The sequence below is a fragment of the Oncorhynchus tshawytscha genome, linkage group LG05, assembly GCF_018296145.1.
Source record: "Oncorhynchus tshawytscha isolate Ot180627B linkage group LG05, Otsh_v2.0, whole genome shotgun sequence".
In the NCBI taxonomy this organism is placed as follows: Eukaryota; Metazoa; Chordata; class Actinopteri; order Salmoniformes; family Salmonidae; genus Oncorhynchus; species Oncorhynchus tshawytscha.
The window spans coordinates 55,895,434-55,917,758 of record NC_056433.1 but is presented as its reverse complement, the minus strand read 5'-3'; the positions used below and the strand labels follow the sequence as shown (position 1 = coordinate 55,917,758).

Below are 22,325 nucleotides of genomic sequence, written 5' to 3'. Positions count from 1 at the left end.
TCCACCCAGGTGTTGATAAACCACTTAACCTGGAAAGCGGGGAATCCCGATTGCCGTGCGTAAACTCTTCGTCGCGCTCGGCACTGATGGCGGCGACCAAGCGAGCTGGGCGACAGCGCGAACAGCTTCCACACTGCTACTACGAAGGATTCCTGGAAAAAAGGTCATTCGAAGACAAGGTATAAAGATGTTGCTACATTGTGTAGTAGTAATTCAATACACTAGGGTCAGACAGACTTCCTGTGTCGATTAAGATACCACGAAATAATCAAATATACTTACTGTAGCATGTTTGCACAGATCCATATGGCTGTGTGCTTACAAACTAAACGTCCGAACACTTACCCAGTTTCGCTTACACACAGGTATGCTAGCTAGCTAATTAGCACAGGTGGTCACTTGTGTGTTTTCCGTTAACATGGATATCTGGTCCTGTGGGAACACTAACCCTATACGTGTGTTGTAATTTAACATTTAGGCGTGGGTTTAACCTTTGGAACGTTTCAAAAGGAATCTGTTCCAAAAACGGCATCAAACCACCTAGAAAAGTAGCTACCGAAAAGTCATCAACTCACCACGTAGCTTTTTCTTAAATGTTTGTCCGTAGGGAACGAGGACAGAGATGTTTCGGAATAAACGTGGTGAGTGAAAAACATAATGAAATAACCCACTCCCTACCGACAATGGACCTGATCGGACAGCTCAGAGCTTCTGCTCTTTTCAGTCCATAAAAACAAATGGATTGGTGGAAGGAGGGTGTGGTCAAGCAAGGCATCCCGAGGCTAAATTCCCTAAGGTTTACCGGTATCATATTCTGCCGCAATATAACTTTTTGTATGCATTGCTTGTTGTCAAGCTTGTTATTGTAATGGAGCAGGTCTCGAACACTCGACCTTCTAGCCCGAAGTCCAGCAGTCGATATCCACGCGTATAAACCCAGGGTCGTTATATTATATACGAAGTTTTTGGAGCATATTCCTGTTGGAACGTTCCAGAAAGGAAACCCACCCTCGTGTTAACGTTCAAAACAAGCGTCCAGGCTCTTAACAAAACAAGACTGTATAATGGTCAAAGCTATCGATCATGTGACTGCATTCATTCCTATGTGAAGAGTTAATATAGCATTTTGAAGTCTGTTAAAATGGCATGTCATTGGCTGCGTTTACACAGGCAGACCAATTATGATATTGTTTACACTAATTGGTCTTTTGTCCATTCAAATCAGGTATTTTTCAGAGCTGGTCTGTTGCTTCACAGTCCCCTGCTGTTCCATAAAGGTGTATTTTATCTGGGGGGGGGGTAAATAACATTTTACAGCTTGCATGAGTTACTTGATGTGGAATAGAGTTCCATGTAGTCATGGCTGTATGTAGTACTGTGTACCTCCCATAGTCTGTCTGTTCTAGACTGTGAAGAGACCTCTGGTGGCATGTCTTGTGGGGTGTACATGGGTGTTTGTGTTGTGTGCCAGTAGTTCAAACAGACAGCTCGGTGCATTCAACATGTCAATACCTCTCACACAAAAATAAGTAGTGATGAAATCAATCTCTACTCCACTTTGAGCCAAGAGAGATTGGCATGTCTTGTATTAATGTTATCTCTCTGTGCACATCTAAGAGCCAGCTATACTGCCCTGTTCTGAGCCAATTTCAATTTTCCTAAGTCCCTCTGTGGCACATGACCACACAACTGAATAGTAGTCCGGGTGCGACCACTAGGGCCTGCCTTGTTGATAGTGCTGTTAAGGCAGAGCAGCACATTATTATGGACTGACTTCTCCCCATCTCTTAGCTACTTTTATATCAATATGTTTTGACCATGACAGTTTACAATCCAGTACTACAAGAAGTTTAGTCACCTCAACTTGCTCAATTTCCACATTATTCATTACAATATTTAGTTGAGGTTTAGTGAATGATTTGTCCCAAATACAATGCTTTTAGTTTAAATATTTTGGGCTAACTTCCTTGCCACCCATTCTGAAAGTAACTGCAGCTTTTTAAGTGTTGCAGTCATTTCGTTCGCTGTAGTAGTTTACGTGTATAGTGTTGAGTCTAGAGGTCGACCGATTTATGATTTTTCAACGCCACTACCGATTATTGGAGGACCCAAAAAAGCCGATACCGATTAATCGGCCTATTTTATTATTTATTTATTTGTAATAATGACAATTACAACAATACTGAATGAACACTTATTTTAACTTAATATAATACATCAATAAAATCAATTTAGCCTCAAAGAAATGAAACATGTTCAATTTGGTTTAAATAATGCAATAACAAAGTGTTAGAGAAAGTAAAAGTGCAATATGTGCCATGTAAAAAAGCTAACGTTTAAGTTCCTTGCTCAGAACATGAGAACATATGAAAGCTGGTGGTTCCTTTTAACATGAGTCTTCAATATTCTCAGGTAAGAAGTTTTAGGTTGTAGTTATTGTAGGACTATTTCTCTCTATACCACTTGTAATTCATATACCTTTTGACTATTTGATGTTCTTATAGGCACTTTAGTATTGCCAGTGTAACAGTATAGCTTCCGCCCCTCTCCTCGTCCCTACCTGGGTTCGAACTAGGAACACATCGACAACAGTCACCCTCGAAGCATCGTTACCCATCGTTCCACAAAAGCCGCTGCCCTTGCAGAGCAAGGGGAACAACTACTTCAAGGTCTCAGAGCGAGTTACGTCACCGATTGAAATGCTAGTAGTGCGCACCACGTGAACTAGCTAGCCATTTCACATCGGTTACACCATCCTAATCTTGGGAGTTGATAGGCATAAACAGTCATAAACAGCTCAATGCTTGAAGCACAGGGAAGAGCTGCTGGTAAACGCACTTAAGTGCTGTTTGAATGAATGCTTACGAGCCTGCTGCTGCCTACCACCGCTCAGACTGCTCTATCAAATATCAAATCAAAGACTTAATTATAACATAATTACACACAAAAATATTAATATGGTCAAATTCGGAAACTATCATTTCGAAAACAAAACGTTTATTCTTTCAGTGAAATACGGAACCGTTCCGTATTTTATCTAACTGGCGGCATCCATAAGTCTAAATATTCCTGTTACGTTGCATGACCTTCAATGTTATGTCATAATTATGTAAAATTCTGGCAAATTAGTTCACAACGAGCCAGGCGGCCCAAACACATGGTTGATATCCCCTGACTCTGCGTGCAGTTAACGCAAGAGAAATTACACAATTTCCCTACTTTAATATTGCCTGCTAACCTGGATTTCTTTTAACTAAATATGCAGGTTTAAAAAAATAAGTCATCCCCCATTTGGCGAAGTTGGTCTTCACACAATTCGCAACGAGCCAAACTGCTGCATATAGCCTGACTCTGTTGCACAGAACGCAAGAGAAGTGACACAATTTCTCTAGTTAAAAGAAGTTCATGTTAGCAGGCAATATTAACAAAATATGCAGGTTTAAAATATATATACTTGTGTATTGATTTTAAGAAAGGCGTTGAGGTTTATGGTTAGGTACACTGGCGCAACAACAGTGATTTTTTTTTCTTCCCACGAATGCGCTTGTTAAATGGCCGTTTGAGGTAGGCTATGATTCAATGATAAATGAACAGGCACCGCATCGATTATATGCAACGCAGGACAAGCTAGATAACTACACATGGTTGATGATATTACTAGTTTAACTAGTGATTATGTTAAGGTTGATTGTTTTTATAAGATATGTTTAATGCTACCTAGCACCTTAACTTGTCTCCTTGCTGCACTCGCATAACAGGTAGTCAGCCTGCCACGCAGTCTCCTCGTGGAGTGCAATGTAATCGGCCATGATCGTGTGTCCAAAAATGCAGATTACCGATTGTTATCGACACTTGAAATCGGAACGAATTAATCGGCCATTCCGATTAATCAGTCGACCTCTAGTTGAGTCATCCACATACATAGACACACTGGCTTTACTCAAAGCCAGTGGCATGTTGTTAGTAAAGATAGAAGAAAGTAAGGTGCCTCGACAGCTGCCCTGGGGAATTCCTGATTCTACCTGGATTATGTTTGAGGCTTCCATTAAAGAACACAGAGGGTTCCTGTCTATCCACAATATAGCAGGGGGTGTAAAGCCATAACGCATACATTTTTCCAGCAGCAGACTATGATCGATAATGTCAAAAGCCGCACTGAAGTCTAACAAAACAGCCCCCACAATCTTTTTAGCATCAATTTCTCTCAGCCAACATCAGTAATTTATGTAACTGCTGTGCTTGTTGAATGTCATTCCCTATAAGCGCGCTGAAAGTTTGTCAGTTTGTTTACTGTAAAATAGTATTGAATTTGGTCAAACACACATACCCGCTGGATGATGAGGGCTAGGAGTGTATTGCCCGCTAGGGCTGGGCGGTATAGCATATTTTACAATCTAGCGGTATTGATGCACGGACTGGTTTGGGTTTTTACTTCACCTTCTATAACGGTATTTTAATGTTTGGTTTGTTAAATGTGATACGTCTGCATAATGTCCATTTGTATAGTTTACTCCACTACTTGAGTCATCCCTCTCCGCTCTCTCTCTCTCTCTCTCTGTCCCTATGCCACTTTCCACACAGACCTAGTCCCACCCCGTCACTCAAGGAACGCATTTGTTGTTGCTTGACCACAAGACCCTTTAGTGTATGACACCGATGTTGTTTCCACTTTAATCTAATAGAAATCCACAAGCGTTTTATCATTTCAATATTAGTTTGTGTTTCTTACATCTGAAAACGGAAATTACATCTTTAATTTCCGTCACCAAGATGTCCTTTGACGCGACAAGACGAGGACAAAGGACGTCTGACTGCTATGCCATCTTGGTGATGGAAATTAAAGATGTAATTTATATTTTGCAAATAAATTCATAAGAAATCCTACAATGTGATTTTCTGGATTTTTTTTCTCATTTTGTCTGTCATAGTTGAAGTGTACCTATGATGAAAATTACAGGCCTCATCTTTTTAAGTGGGAGTACTTGTACAATTGGTGGCTGACTAAATACTTTTTTGCCCCACTGTGTGTATGTGTATATATATCTTGCAACTTTCTTCACAAACCTTTTTTATATTTGTTTTTCTATAAACTCAACATCAAAACACTCTCCTGCAACCTGCCTCACCAATTTATATGAAAAAAATATATATATTATTTACCTCATCTGTAATCCTCCATGGCAGCTAGCCAGAAGCTAGTTAGCTTCTTTACTGGCTAATCGCTAGTATTCAGCTAACCACGGTTTGTGGTCATCAGCTATCTTTTAGCTCAAATCTATCGCCAGTTTTGTACGGCGTGGCTCGGACCGGAACATACCGGACCTATTTTTCTCACCATGTCCCCGGATTTCAACTGAAAGCTCTGGACATTTATACCTGGATCTCGCAGCTAGCTAGCTGCTATCCGTGTGACTATCGGCTTACGTCGATCCCGGGGTAAACATCAATTATTCCAGAGCTAGCCAGCTGAAGAGTTCCATCAGCCACTCCTGGGCTACAATCACCTATCTGGACCCGTTTTTACTGCCAACGCGGAGCCCCACCAGGCCTTCACAACTGGACTACCGACGTTATCTGCCCGAGGGAGTCATCCAGCTGGCTCCTCCGTCGCGATGTTACCTGAACGCCCATCTGCGGCCCGCTAATCGTTAGCTGTCTTATCGGCTGCTATCTGAATAGATCTATTTTTTTTCCCTTTTTTCTTGGCCCTCAATAAATATATTTTTTTGCGAATTGGATTAATCGCCTCTACCCCACAGAACCCCACTAATCCTACCGACGGAAACGCATGAGGTGGCTAAAAACAGACCTCCATCCTATGCTAGCTTGCTACCGATGGCCCGGCTAGCTGTCTGAATCGCCGTGACCCCAACCAACCTCACTACTCACTGGACCCTTTTGATCACTCGACTAAGCATGCCTCTCCTTTAATGTCAATATGCCTTGTCCATTGCTGTTCTGGTTAGTGTTTATTGGCTTATTTCACTGTAGAGCCTCTAGTCCTGCTCACTATACTTTATCCAACCTATTAGTTCCACCACCCACACATGCGATGACATCTCCTGGTTTCAATGATGTTTCTAGAGACAATATCTCTCTCATCATCACTCAATACCTATGTTTACCTCCACTGTATTCACATCCTACCATACCTTTGTCTGTACATTATACCTTGAATCTATTTTATCGCCCCCAGAAACCTCCTTTTACTCTCTGTTCCAGACCTTCTAGACGACCAATTCTCATTGCTTTTACCCGTACCCTTATCCTACTCTTTTCCTCTGGTGATGTAGAGGTGAATCCAGGCCCTGCAGTGCCTAGCTCCACTCCTATTCCCCAGGCGCTCTCTTTTGATGACTTCTGTAACCGTAATAGCCTTGGTTTCATGCATGTTAACATTAGAAGCCTCCTCCCTAAGTTTGTTTTATTCACTGCTTTAGCACACTCTGCCAACCCAGATGTCCTACCTGTGTCTGAATCTTGGCTTAGGAAGACCACCAAAAATGCAGAAATTTTTGGCCTGCAGAGTTCTGTCCTACTATCCAGGTCTGTACCCAAACAATTTGAACTTCTACTTTTAAAAATCCACCTCTCTAAAAACAAGTCTCTCACCGTTGCCGCCTGCTAGAGACCACCCTCTGCCCCCAGCTGTGCTTTGGACACCATATGAGAACTGATTGCCCCCCATCTATCTTCAGAGCTCGTGTTGCTAGGCGACCTAAACCGGAACATGCTTAACACCCCAGCCATCCTACAATCTAAGCTTGATGCCCTCAATCTCTCACAAATTATCAATGAATCTACCAGGTACCTCCCCAAAGCCGTAAACACGGGCACCCTCATAGATATCATCCTAACCAACTTGCCCTCGAAATACACCTCTGCTGTCTTCAACCAAGATCTCAGCGATCACTGCCTCATTGCCTGCATCCGTAATGGGTCAGCGGTCAAACGACCTCCACTCATCACTGTCAAACGCTCCCTGAAACACTTCAGCGAGCAGACCTTTCTAATCGACCTGGCCGGGGTATGCTGGAAGGATATTGATCTCATCCCGTCAGTAGAGGATGCCTGGTTATTTTTTTAAATGCCTTCCTAACCATCTTAAATAAGCATGCCCCATTCAAGAAATGTAGAACCAGGAACAGATATAGCCCTTGGTTCTCCCCAGACCTGACTGCCCTTAACCAACACAAAAACATCCTATGGCGTTCTGCATTAGCATCGAACAGCCCCCGTGATATGCAGCTTTTCAGGGAAGCTAGAAACCAATATACACAGGCAGTTAGAAAAGCCAAGGCTAGCTTTTTCAAGCAGAAATTTGCTTCCTGCAACACTAACTCAAAAAAGTTCTGGGACACTGTAAAGCCCATGGAGAATAAGAACACCTCCTCCCAGCTGCCCACTGCACTGAAGATAGGAAACACTGTCACCACTGATAAATCCACTATAATTGAGAATTTCAATAAACTTTTTTTTAGGGCTGGCCATGTTTTCCACCTGGCTACCCCTACCCCGGTCAACAGCACTGTACCCCCCACAGCAACTCGCCCAAGTCTTCCCCATTTCTCCTTCTCCCAAATCCAGTCAGCTGATGTTCTGAAAGAGCTGCAAAATCTGTACCCCTACAACTCAGCCGGGCTAGACAATCTGGACCCTTTCTTTCTAAAATTATCTGCCGAAATTGTTGCCACCCCTATTACTAGCCTGTTCAACCTCTCTTTCGTGTCGTCTGAGATTCCCAAAGATTGGAAAGCAGCTGCGGTCATCCCCCTCTTCAAAGGGGGGGACACTCTTGACCCAAACTGCTACAGACCTATATCTATCCTACCCTGCCTTTTCTAAGGTCTTCGAAAGCCAAGTCAACAAACAGATTACCGACCATTTCGAATCTCAGTATACCCTCTCTGCTATGCAATCTGGTTTCAGAACTGGTCATGGGTGCACCTCAGTCACGCTCAAGGTCCTAAATGATATCTTAACCGCCAACGATAAGAAACATTACTGTGCAGCCGTATTTCATTGATCTGGCCAAGGCTTTCGACTCTGTCAATCACCACATCCTCATCGGCAGACTCGACAGCCTTGGTTTCTCAAATGATTTGCCTCGCCTGGTTCACCAACTACTTCTCAGAGTTCAGTGTGTCAAATCAGAGGGTATGTTGTCCGGACCTCTGGCAGTCTCTATGGGGGTGACACAGGGTTCAATTCTTGGACCGACTCTCTTCTCTGTATACATCAATGATGTCGCTCTTGCTGCTGGTGAGTCTCTGATCCACCTCTACGCAGACGACACCATTCTGTATACTTCCGGCCCTTCTTTGGACACTGTGTTAACAACCCTCCAGGCAAGCTTCAATGCCATACAACTCTCCTTCCGTGGCCTCCAATTGCTCTTAAATACAAGTAAAACTAAATGCATGCTCTTCAACCGATCGCTGCCTGCACCTGCCCGCCTGTCCAACATCACTACTCTGGACGGCTCTGACTTAGAATACGTGGACAACTACAAATACCTAGGTGTCTGGTTAGACTGTAAACTCTCCTTCCAGACCCACATCAAACATCTCCAAGCCAAAGTTAAATCTTGAATTGGCTTCCTATTTTGCAACAAAGCATCCTTCACTCATGCTGCCAAACATACCCTTGTAAAACTGACCATCCTACCAATCCTCGACTTCGGTGATGTCATTTACATAATAGCCTCCAATACTCTACTCAACAAATTGGATGCAGTCTATCACAGTACCATCCGTTTTGTCACCAAAGCCCCATATACTACCCACCATTGCGACCTGTACGCTCTCGTTGGCTGGCCCTCGCTTCATACTCGTCGCCTAACCCACGGGCTCCATGCCATCTACAAGACACTGCTAGGTAAAGTCCCCCCTTATCTCAGCTCGCTGGTCACCATAGCATCACCCACCTGTAGCACGCGCTCCAGCAGGTATATCTCTGGTCACCCCCAAAACCAATTCTTTCTTTGGCTGCCTCTCCTTCCAGTTCTCTGCTGCCAATGACTGGAACGAATTACAAAAATCTCAAACTGGGAACACTTATCTCCCTCACTAGCTTTAAGCACCAGCTGTCAGAACAGCTCACAGATTACCGCACCTGTACATAGCCCACCTATACTTTAGCCCAAACAACTACACACTTTCCCTACTGTATTTATTTGTATTTATTTAGCTCCTTTGCACCCCATTATTTTTATTTCTACTTTGCACACTCTTCCACTGCAAATCTACCATTCCAGTGTTTTACTTGCTATATTGTATATACTTTGCCACCATGGCCTTTTTTTGCCTTTACCTCCCTTATCTCACCTCATTTGCTCACATTGTATATAGACTTGTTTCTACTGTATTATTGACTGTTTGTTTTACTCCATGCTTTGCTTTATCTTGGCCAGGTCACAGTTGTAAATGAGAACTGTTACTCAACTTGCCTACCTGGTTAAACAAATGTGAAATATTTTTTGTTGTTGTTGACTGGGGAAGGGCTGATCCAGATGAGTGATTTACATCTCACTAATGTGTGTGGAATGAGCCTGGGCCACTACTTGAGCAAGCTGGAAATTCCCTGTAATTCCCTGTAATATTTCCTATCGTCATGGTACACAAAAACTTACATGTCGAGATGTTGGGCAATTCCACGGTTACGAAATTGCACTGGTACTTAGATTTTTCACTTAAAATGTATGCCAAAACAAAAAACATTGATTTAAAAGTTGAACAAACCATACAACTCTATGCTATTGATGGGGGGAGGGGGAATAAATAGTTAGATATTAAAATATTATTTTTGATATATTGTATCGTTTTGACTCTCAATATTATTTTAGTGCTAGTTGGCTTTACTTGCACCAAAACTTGTTCTCAACTTTTAGAAAGCCAATTTTGTTTTCAGGACTTTTTATTTCCATGACTGATCAAAACTTGTTTTCTCATGTCCCACTGCAGCAGATATATGGTGAGCAACATGTTTAGAACATCAAATCGCAGTAAAATCACTATCAAATCGCAATACATATATCATGAGAATTGCAATACATATCATATTGGCACCTAAGTATTGTGATGTTGTATTGCGAGGTCCCTGGCAATTCCCAGCCCTACTCTGCACAAGGACTAATTTTAACAATTAAAACACAAATCAAATCAAACAATATCCATGTGAGCCAAATGGCTGACAATTTAATTTGTTTTATGGGACAATTAAATTTGTTGTCTTGTGCGATCAATGTTTGTTGTCTGGATTCCCCTGAAGTCTTTGCACCAACAATTTAATCCCCTTAACATTTTTAAGCCATATTCACCAAAGTTGAGACATTGTCTAAATGTTTGAGATAGTTACCCAGGAATATTCCTGGGTAACTAACACAGAAAATGTCTGCATGCCGGCTCTAGTATGTGTGCTATGGGTGGAGCACACATTATAAATGGTTTCTGGTAAATAGGGTGTTTTTTGGACTTTGTTCTCTCTGAAGGAGCCAAGGGATGTCAGGGACAGAACTGGTTAGACTACTTATTGCCACAAGGCATTAAGTTTGGAGGAGGCTGGTGTGACAGATTAGATGGACAGGTCTTTATTATTGTCTTTGCTGTATTGTCCGACTAGAGCAATGGGCTGTGCTTCAGACATGACTGGACAGTGTTGGAGTTCTAATAATGGCATCCCGTGATGATCTGTGGTTGTTTTCCCAATCTGTCATTCAGCCTGTTTTGTTCTGTTTACTACCAGAGTCGTTCCATTTCATTTCAGCAAGCGATGTTACCCACCATCTCAGATTGTTATGAAATTGTTTATGTAGTTAGAAACAGGTAAGATTGTTTAAGGAATGCCATTCTTTTGTTGACATTTTCTCTGAGAAATTAAGCTAATTGATTGCATCCAAATTGGCCCTTTTTAATTAATAGGATTCAGAAAATATTAAATATAGTACCCAACATCTGACATGGACCAAATATCTTCCTACCAATGAGAAATTTGTGAGGAATCCCCCAAAATGGTCAAAAGCCGCCCACGGTGTGGTCATCTTCATAATTCAAGCCAGTCTTGTCACATGTTTGGCTTGATGGGAACTAGACACGGTCAGTCAGTTCAACAGGATTTACATGAATTACACTGGGAGAACGATTTTCAACAATAATATAATGTGCCACTTTGTGTAGACTGGTGACTCAAATGACACGACTCATTACACATCTATACTGACAAACGGGAATTCATTATCTATAGTTCATCTCATGCAGTATTCTTTTAAATCTTTATGGTGTCATACAACGTGTCATAGCCATTGTCTGTCTTCCACCACCTTTCTCTGTCTTTCTAGGCATCTCGGAGACTATGGACATGCTTGTGTGGAAACATTCTTTTCTTCTACAACAACACCAATGACAATTATGTGAGTTAACTGGAAGGAAGGGGCCTACGATGGGACAAGTGGGACATCAGATGGAGGAAAGCTCAGTGGTCGATGTATTGGGGTGGTGGCCTCCGATTTGTCACTGCATACTCATTTGTGTGTGTTTTCAACAGTATGTGGAGAAACTAGAGCTCCGTGGCCCCATCTCCTTGACGGATGACTGCAATCGGGACAGAAACCTGGAGGCAGCCAGACTCATCCTGCGTATGGAGGATGGGGAGGTCAAAATCACTGTAAGGACATGGATGACTATTTTCCTTTTTGTTTTGCATTACTATTGTTTAATTAATGGTTTAATGGGTTCTTTCCTTCACTCTACAGGCCCCAAGTCTAGAGGCTCGAGAACTATGGAAAGGTTTCATCTACTCTGTAGTTGAGGTTAGTGAAACATGATACAGCTAATTCACTGTCATACCACATATGGCTCAGTAGGCTAGTTTTTCTGGTAATATCTGGTCAGTAAACTGAGAATAATATATTTTATCTCATGGTTCAAGCCCTGCTTACCTCCAGTCTTGGCAGGGATTATAAGAATACTTATCAAGTCAGTTATTATGTTTTATGCCCCCTTTTCTCCCCAATTTTGTGATATCCAATCACGATCTTGTCTCATCGTTGCAACTCCCCTAACGTGCTCGGGAGAGGTGAAGGTCGAGTTATGCATCCTAAGCCACGCTTCTTAACACTCACTTAACCAGGATGCCAGCTGCACCAATGTGTCTGATGAAACGGTGTTCAACTGACGACCCAAGTCAGCCTGCAGGTGCCTGGCCCGCCATAAGGAGTCGCTGGAGCGTGATGAGCCAAGTAATGCCCCCCCCGGCCAAACCCTCCCCTCAACCCGGACGACACTGGGCCAATTGTGCGCTGCCCTATGGGACTCCCAGTCACGGCCGGTTGTGACACAGCCTGGGATCGAACCCCAGGCTGTAGTGACGCTCCAACACTGCGATACAGTGCCTTAAAGCACTGCGTCACTCGGGAGGCCCCAAATCACACTTTTATGATTGCACATTTTTAATTAAGCCTGATCTTTCCTACCCTATTTTTTAACTTTCGTCTTGGCTCGCTTCCCATCTCTCAAGCTGTCTGTCTCACTGGCATGCACAGACAGTATAATATCATGCCATATATTTATTGGTGTTATATAATTATCTGTCTGTGGGGAATTTGATGAAACTGCATTGGTAACAATGGCATAATGGCACACAGCTTAGTCAATATTGCCTCAAACATTTCCAGTGTTTCATGGCCTTTGGTGTAAATGATGGTAAATACTCCTTGTGTCTCTCCCTCCAGCTGTCAGTGCCAAGCTCACTCAACCTGCTGCCAGGCCAGATCCACATGATGAGAGAGACGGTAGAGACTGAGAGGGAGAGACTGAAGACCCTGTCCCCTACACCTGCTGCAGCATCCAGCTCTAACCTTTACCTCAGCCTCGTAGGGGACATGCCTGCGTGAGTGCCCTATATATACATTAGAAATCTAGGGGACAAAAGTGCTGGTAGCCGGAGGTTTACACTGGGCTGTTTACTGGTGTCTGGCTAGCTCTGTTTGCCCAATTTTCTTCTACTGTTCAGATGTGTTATATGTTGATGTTCTATGTGCAGGTGTTTTCAGCCCGTGTCTCGTACTGAGGCAGAGATGACTTTGGAGAGACACTCTGACTGTGGGAACCTGCTGATACGGCCTAGCAGGGATGGCGCCTCATTGGCTGTCACCACTCGACAGGACCTCAATGGGTACACTCCCCCATTCCCCTCAATTCCTGACAGTGTTGTCTACAGTTCAATCAAAGAAAATACACGTCACATGATAGTTTAATTAATAGTCCATGAAAGCAACACATGCTGAATCAAGTGAAGGAAAGCCCGTACTTATTTGTTCATGTGACAGATTTCTTATAATTAATTAATGTGCCACTCATTGATACTCTTTCTTCTGGCAGGTCTGTGTTTAGACACTATCGCGTGACCAGGAAACATGACGGAGGATACGCCATTGATGTAGATACTCCAGTGAGTGTTTCAAACGGATTCCTGAATCATTATTCCTGCTTCCTCGTTGCTGAATACACCTGCTTGTCCACTGCCACACACAACACTTTAAACACAATACTTTAAAGAGTTTTTATTTGTATAAACGAACATAGATTATTTTATTTTAAAGTTATTTTCTTTATGGCAGTTAACTATTTCACTTTTTACTCATTCTAAACTTATGCATGGGAATTCTCATTATGACCCTAGAGAGGTATTGAACCTCAGGTTAACCCAATGTGAAGGACTGATAAGGAAGACATTGATGAAATATTCTGCAGGTAGTCACAGGACAACAAACCATAAGATTGTCTTTGCCTGCCCCTGTTTTCTCCTGGAAAAACAGATAAATCAATCACTGTGATAATACATCTTACCTTTATTGGTGCTTTTTGATGTTATGACCTGCATAATGCCTTAGTTCTGCTTTAGCCAATCTGAGCACTTTTCTCTGATTTCTGGCACAGAGTGCGTGGTAAATGTTTCATATTGACAGTCTGGACCATATTGACAGTGGGCCATAAATGGGCCATATTGACAGTCTTTTCAGCTGTTTCACTGTATTTCCAGTATGAGGTGGTGTGTGCAGAATGTTAATGATGGTTCTGCCTATAGATCTTCTGTGCCACACTGCATGATGTCATAAACTGTCTGGTGGACAAGACTAATGGAACTCTGACACCCTTCATTATGGAAGGACCGTACGACGAGAGCATCAGTAAGATGGAGCACATAGCACTTACTACTGCTCTCTTACATTCTCTTTTACATTCTTCCTCATTCTCCCTGTTTTCCCCTCTGTGTTTCTGTTCATTGTCCATCATGAGTTAAGTATAGCTCTGGCTTATCGGTCATGGTCATAACATTCATGCCCTCTGTCTCCCTAGCGTTTGTTCAGGCAAATGAGGAGAATGGAGAGAGTCTGCAGTGTGTCCCCAGTACTCCCATGCCCCCTGTGCCAGTCCCTGCTCTACCTCCCAAACCAGGTATACATACCTACCTTACTGGGACCTCCTTGACCCTGTTAACAAACACACCCACACCTTTACAATGTCGCCAAATGCACTTGACCACTTATAGCTCTCATTCATATTAGGAATTAGAGGTAGTTCCCACTAACAAACATTTTTTTACAAGTAGACAAGACAGATAGTCCATTTGCGTCATGTAGACGCTATCTGACGTAAGACCATGGGAAAGGATCTGATCTCAGATCTACTTGTCAACTTCTATCTCAAGCTTCAAATGATCTATGTTTTGCCTTAGTAATGAACAGATTCAATGAATTATGCTAAAGAAGAGGTAAAAGGAATATTGTGTTTTAATCCCAGGTCCAAGAGGGCGTGTACCAACTCCAGAGCCTGAGTCAGATACAAGAGTGTGCCTTGACCTCAATGATACCCGTGAGTACTATCCTTTGTCCCGCTCCCCTCTGTCTTCAAACGCACTTCAAGTATTATTTAATTTCCAAGTATGATTTCATTTCTCACCCTCTGTTGCTATTATTGTCTGTGTGCTTTTCCAGAGAAAGAAAAGAAAGACACTACTTTGCAGCCTGCTCACCTCTCTCAGACTCCTCCCACACGCTTTCGTCTGCCAAGTGAGTCCCACTCTTAAAACTACTGGTACCGTACTAATCTAACAACTTCAGACCAAGGTTATTGTAGGAAACAAAAAATGAAATTGGAAAAAATACTTTTTTTTAAACTGCAGTGGTGGAAATAGTACCCAATTGTCATACTTGAGTAAACGTAAAGATGCATTAATAGAAAAAGTGAAAGTCACCCAGCAAAATCCAGCAAAAGTACATCTAAAAAAGGGCTTTAAATTACTTAAGTATCAAAAGTATAAATCATTTCAAATTCCTTCAATTAAAGACTGCACCATTTTTCTTTTTTATATACGGATAGCCAGAGGCACTTTACAAAAAAAGCATGTGTTCAGTGAGTCTGCCAGATCAGAGGCAGTAGGGATGACCGGGGGATGTTCTCTTGATAAGTGTGTGAATTAGACCATTTTCCTGTCCTGCTAAGCGTTCAAAATGTAATGTGTACTTTTTGGTGTCCGTATAAATGTATGGACTGAAAAGTACAGTAAAGTAAAGTATAGTAAAGTGCAGAACCAAAGTAACTACTGAAGTACTTTACACCACTGGTAAACTGAAATCAAATTAAAACATTTTGTAAAACTATACTGAAACTTATCTTTGACTATAAAATAAAAACCATCAGAAATTGCTCAGTTATTTTTTTATTATACACTGCTCAAAAAAATAAAGGGAACACTTAAACAACACAATGTAACTCCAAGTCAATCACACTTCTGTGAAATCAAACTGTCCACTTAGGAAGCAACACTGATTGACAATAAATGTCACATGCTGTTGTGCAAATGGAATAGACAACAGGTGGAAATTATAGGCAATTAGCAAGACACCCCCAATAAAGGAGTGGTTCTGCAGGTGATGACCACAGACCACGTCTCAGTTCCTATGCTTCCTGGTTGATGTTTTGGTCACTTTTGAATGCTGGCGGTGCTTTCACTCTAGTGGTAGCATGAGACGGAGTCTACAACCCATACAAGTGGCTCAGGTAGTGCAGCTCATCCAGGATGGCTGTGGCAAGAAGGTTTGCTGTGTCTGTCAGCGTAGTGTCCAGAGCATGGAGGCACTACCAGGAGACAGGCCAGTACATCAGGAGACGTGGAGGAGGCCGTAGAAGGGCAACAACCCAGCAGCAGGACCGCTACCTCCGCCTTTGTGCAAGGAGGAGCACTGCCAGAGCCCTGCAAAATGACCTCCAGCAGGCCACAAACGTGCATGTGTCTGCTCAAACGGTCAGAAACAGACTCCGTGAGGGTGGTATGAAGGCCCGACGTCCACAGGTGGGGGTTGTGCTTACAGCCCAACACCGTGCAGGACATTTGGCATTTGCCAGAGAACACCAAGATTGGCAAATTCGCCACTGGCGCCCTGTGCTCTTCACAGATGAAAGCAGGTTCACACTGAGCACGTGACAGAGTCTGGAGACGCCGTGGAGAACGTTCTGCTGCCTGCAACATCCTCCAGCATGACCGGTTTGGCGTGGGTCAGTCATGGTGTGGGGTGGCATTTCTTTGGGGGGCCGCACAGCCCTCCATGTGCTCGCCAGAGGTAGCCTGACTGCCATTAGGTACCGAGATGAGATCCTCAGACCCCCTTGTGAAACCATATGCTGGTGCGGTTGGCCCTGGGTTCCTCCTAATGCAAGACAATGCAAGACCTCATGTGGCTGGAATGTGTCAGCAGTTCCTGCAAGAGGAAGGCATTGATGCTATGGACTGGCCCGCCCGTTCCCCAGACCTGAATCCAATTGAGCACATCTGGGACATCATGTCTCGCTCCATCCAACAACTGCACCACAGACTGTCCAGGAGTTGGCGGATGCTTTAGTCCAGGTCTGGGAGGAGATCCCTCAGGAGACCATCCGCCACCTCATCAGGAGCATGCCCAGGCGTTGTAGGGAGGTCATACAGGCACGTGGAGGCCACACACACTACTGAGCCTCATTTTGACTTGTTTTAAGGACATTACATCAAAGTTGGATTTGCCTGTAGTGTGGTTTTCCACTTTAATTTTGAGTGTGACTCCAAATCTAGACCTCCATGGGTTGATACATTTGATTTCCATTGATAATTGTGTGATTTTGTTGTGAGCACATTCAACTATGTAAAGAAAAAAGTATTTAATAAGAATATTTCATTCAGATCTAGGATGTGTTATTTTAGTGTTCCCTTTATTTTTTTGAGCAGTGTATATTTTTGATTTTTTTTGGGGGCAAATCAAATTGGGTTTTCAAGCTTTTTTGTCATTTGGTTTTTGAGCTTCTGATTCTGGCAGGTAAATGCTGCCAGTAGATGGCAATGTTTCAAATAAGCCTAGCTTGTGTATCACTCACTAGCTATCACCTGAGAGGATGAGGCGAAGCGAGAGGAATACGTCTGCCCAAAATCTTTCCCTGCAAGATAAGCAGACGTGTTTGCATGGAGGTGTATGAGTGTCAAATGACTTGAGGCTTATTTAGTTAAATAGAGTAATGTTTAGGTTGTTACGTCTTTTGAGGAAAAACTACTTATTTGTAACTGTTCACATGCGTATCTGCCCTCTCATTGGCTAGAATGATCCCACCTGATCTAGTCTCCATCTTTGAGGGCATGCATTTTCATTGTTAGAGCGGTTACTTGAGCTATTATATTGACAAGATGTTCATCTTTTGCTATCACTATCGAACAACAGGAAAGAAATGTGAAGCATAGTCTGTGAAGAAAGCAATACACTTTTTTTTCTGATCAGGGCCCCTCTGGTCTGCTTATTGCCCCCACCCCACTGAGGGTGTTCCCCGGAGCTAAACATCTCGCTAGCTATTTTTTTCTCGTTGGGGCGTGGCCACTCCAGTCTGCTCACTGCCCCCACCCCAACCAGAAAAAAGTAGCTTGCGAGATGTTTCATAATTCCTTTCTTTTTTCTGGTTGGGGCAGTGAGCAGACTGGAGTGGCCACGCCCCAACCAGAAATATTTGCCAGTGAGATGCTTCGCAATAAGCAGAGAATGGTTGCGTCCCCCTGCTCAGATGGTGCATGCATCGACAAACTATAGGCCAAGGCTCTCCATCCTTGTTCCTGGAGAGCTACCTTGCTGTAGGTTTTCACTTCAACCCCAGTTGTAACTAACCCGATTTGTCTTATCAACCAGCTAATTATTAGATTCAGCTGCGCTTGGGGCAGAAATTTATAGGGTCATTGTCCTGTCTCCAAGAACAAGGTTGGAGAGCCCTGCTATAGGCCTACAACAGATATATGGTCCTAGCCTCCCATGCATAGGCTACTTTCCGTCCCTAACACTGAAACTAAATATAGAAATGTTTTTATCAAACTGAAACTAAATAAAAATGAGTAAATCTGAAAACTAACTGAATATACTGGACTTGCTAAATGTACAGTAGCCCTTATCTAGCTAAACACTCATTCAAATAACTGTGAGAAGCAGGGTGCCTTTTTTGGAAGTTTACTTGAATCAGTGTGAAACTGCAATAAACACAAAAGTACATGTTTTTAGTAGTACAGTAGTATAGAGCACAGAATGTCTTCCATAATAACTACGAAATAAGGAATAAGAGTACTCAATCTAGCTCAGCTAGGTGTCCCTAGGGAGAATTAGTGTTGAAGCTAATGCAAAGTAGCTAACAGCGAACTCCATTTTCATGTTTCGGTAAAATAGTAATTATGTGGAACATTTGTCATGTGTTAATAAACAAATTTACTTACAGACATTGTCATACAAAGCTTATAAAGGATGTTTAAGGATTGTAACTACTGTCACATTTTACACATTGCTTCACTTCTGAAACTGCTTTCTGTCACATGACACAAACAAGGTTAATTCTACACTGCTGCATTTAAACTGCCTCTAGGGGGCGCTAAACAACTAACATGTCCAGAACACAGAATTTTGAAATAAACGAATAGAAATGAAGACCAATATATAAAATCACAACTATAATAACCTTGCCTCAGCCATTAACTGAAAAATATTTAATGAACTATGTACTTGAAACATGTAGAGGAGCAAGGTTTTGAAACATTGTGTTTTATGTTTTAGTGATCCCCCGTCAGACCCCCCATTTGACCCATCAAACATCTCTGCCAAGTGAAGTGCTGCTCAGCTCTGGTGAGCAGCCTATTTTCTTGCCTTCTGCGGTCTTCCAAAGACAATTTTTTAAAACATTGTTTTCACGGTCTTAGTAGATACAGTGGATTTGGAAAGTAGTCAGACCCCTTGACCTCTTCCACATTTTGTTACGTTAATTAAAGACTTATTCTAAAATGGTTTAAATATCATAAATCTACACACAATACCCCATTAATACCAAAGTGAAAAGTTTTTATTAAATGTTTGCAAATGTATTGAAAATTAAAAACAGATCTTATTTACAGAAGTTTCAGACCATTTGCTATGAAACTTGAAATTGAGTTCCGGTGCATCCAGTTTCTATTGATCATCCTTGATGTTTTTACAACTTGGAGTACACCTGTGGTCAGGTCAATTGATTAGACATGATTTGGAAAGGCATACACCGGTCTATATAAGGTCCCATAGTTGACCATGCATGTCAGAGCAATAACCAAGCCATGAGGTCGAATGAGTTGTCTGTAGAGCTCCAAGACAGGATTGTCAAACTGAGCAATCGGGGGAGAAGGGCCTTGGTCAGAGAAGTGAACAAGAACCCTATGGTCACTCTGACAGAGTTCCTCTGTGGAGAGGGGAGAACCTTCCAGAAGGACAACAATCTCTGTAACACTCCAGCAATCAGGCCTATATGGTAGTGGCCAGACAGAAGCCCTCCTCAATAATTAGGCACATAACCGCCCGCTTGGAGTTTGCCATAAGGCACCTATAGACACTCAGACCATGAGAAACAAGATTCTCTGGCCTGATTAAACCAAGATTCAACTATTTGGCCTGAATGCCAAGCGTCACGTCTGGCACCATCCCTACGGTGAAGCGTGGTTGCAGCATCCTGCTGTGGAGATGTTTTTCAGCTGCAGGGACTGGGAGACTAGTTAGGATCAAGGGAAAGATGAATGGAGCAAAGTACAGAGACCCTTGAAGAAAATCTGCTCAGGACCTCAGACTGGGGCCAAGGTTTACCTTCCAACAGGACAATGACCCTAAGCACACAGCCAAGACAACGCAGGAGTGGTTTCGGGACATGTCCTTGAGTGTCCCAGCCAGAGCGCGGACTTGAAACCAATCGAACACCTCTAGAGAGACCTGAAAGATGGCTGTACAGCGACGCTTCCCATCCAACCTGACAGAGCTTGAGAGGATCTGCAGAGTAGAAATGGGAGAAACTCCCCAAATACAGGTGTGCCAAGCTTGTAGCGTGTCGTGGAAATTTCCTCTATTTACCAAATCATGAGAGCAAACCACACACAAGTCAGAGTTAGTTATCACAAAGTCCATCTTTAATTATATGAGTTCTATCACAACCCTGTGACTCTCAGATCAATTCAGTGTCTATCAATGAATTCTCTGAGAGTCCCTTCCACATTTCAACTGAGATCCTTTATAGCAAAGACACACACAGGATAAGACAGCATCGGCATAATTCATCGTTCAGCTTTGTCTCCTAAACTATGTTCTTTTCTCAAACTCAGAACCATAAACCAATCCTCCATATCAACAGGCATATATCAAATCCATCCTATCTTGACAAGATCACAGAGACTCACTGACTGGCACACAGACATTGTGGAGCCAAGAGATACACGCTTGACCTCTCCCCTCTCTCCGGCCCAAGCAACTTAGTCTTGACATAGAACAGATACTGCAACCCCGCCACAGTATTATACAAAAATAACATTCTGATGAGAAGTAACTTACAAACATATGATGAATATAAAACATCTTACCTATGTTAACAACCAATTCGGATTATTCCCCAACAAGCGTCATACTCAAGGCTGTAATCGCTGCCAAAGGTACTTCAACAAAGTACTGAGTGAAGGGTCTGAAAAGTTATGTAAATGTTACCTATTTTGTATACATTTGCAAAAATGTCAACCTGTTTTTGCTTTGTCATTATGGGGTATTGTGTGTAGATTGAGGGGCGACACTATTTAAGCAATTTTAGAATAAGGCTGTAATGTAACAAAATGTGGAAAAAGTCAAGGGGTCTAAATACTTTCCGAATGCACTGTATCTCATTTTATTAGGCAGTCAACATGCTTTTTTACATTTTTTTAATACCTATCATGGCACCTTGAGGTGTTTTTTGTCTTGTGTGTTTATTTTTTAGGCTATCCACTGAACCTTCCCTTTGGGAATCAGTCAATGAAATTGTTTTCCCTTGTGTTGTAGGACCTGAGAGGAAGGCCCTGATGCCACCACTGGTGCCTTCTGTTCGTACACCTCGGACCTCCACAGATACCCCTGACATCACTGTGACTTCTGTCTCACCACATGCTGTGGCTCAGAGTAGGTCAACCATTTTGATTCTATTTCCTTTTTTTACTATCTTGTCATTTAGAAGAGTTCCATCCGTCTTGAATATGATTTAGAGAGGTAATCGCTCAGGGAACTTGTTGCGTATGTATTGTTGAAATGTAGATAAAACCAAAACCATTCCAAAGTTAAATGCTTGTTTCTTTCAGCCATATCTGAGGAGCTCAAGTTGAAGTTGGAGAAGAGGCGGGCGCAATAACAGTAACCTCTCCTGACAGTTTAGTCAACCAGCAAGTGGAAAAGCCTGCTACAGCAATGGCTTCACAACAAAATGGGGACACTCAACATGTCACTTTCTCTGGTAGACAGAGACATGGACCGTGTTTCCCTCTGTCAGACTCAGCCTCTGGGCTACTCTGGCCGCCTCCTCCCCTGGGCCGGGTGCCTGGGTCTCTCCCTGTTCCTTCTCAGCTGGGCTGTGTATGCGCAGACTCTTAAGATGAATGCCTTATCGATTGCTCCTTCCTGTATCGCTTCATCCAAACCAGACACTAGCAAATTTAACAGACTGTAAATCGGCATTTAATTGTCACATTCGCACCACGGTTGTTTTGTATATTTGCACATTTATTGAAAAAGTCAAACTAGATTTTTTTATTTTATATAATCCAATAGACCTACAGTATCAATTCTAAACCTGTCAGTGTTTGTTGTTTTGACATGCTATATTTATATTGATATCGCTATACATTTGTCTCAATTCTACAACAGACTTTTGTCAAAGGCAATAAAGCCAATGTTGTCTCCTGAATGAAATAAAAGGAATCGCTGGTACTGTATCCTGTGTCTATTCTTGTGAGAACAGAGTTGATCTGAT

The 22,325-nt window shown here is 42.6% G+C and overlaps 1 protein-coding gene across 2 annotated transcripts; it reads left to right on the top strand.

Annotated features, from left to right (window-relative positions):
• Positions 1-49: 49 nt before the first annotated feature.
• On the top strand, positions 50-22,287 carry LOC112250908 (signal-transducing adaptor protein 2). 2 transcript variants are annotated; one of them, XM_024421448.2, is made up of 14 exons: positions 50-179; positions 11,336-11,407; positions 11,542-11,661; positions 11,750-11,806; positions 12,728-12,885; positions 13,039-13,170; positions 13,377-13,446; positions 14,083-14,185; positions 14,355-14,453; positions 14,799-14,870; positions 14,993-15,067; positions 19,103-19,171; positions 21,365-21,481; positions 21,658-22,287. In XM_024421448.2, the coding sequence occupies exons 1-14, from the start codon at positions 87-89 to the stop codon at positions 21,705-21,707; spliced, it is 1,287 nt and encodes a 428-aa protein (XP_024277216.1). In that variant the 5' UTR covers positions 50-86; the 3' UTR covers positions 21,708-22,287. The 2 variants fall into 2 exon arrangements, with proteins under 2 accessions (XP_024277216.1, XP_024277217.1); XM_024421449.2 differs by lacking the exon at positions 19,103-19,171.
• Positions 22,288-22,325: the final 38 nt, after the last annotated feature.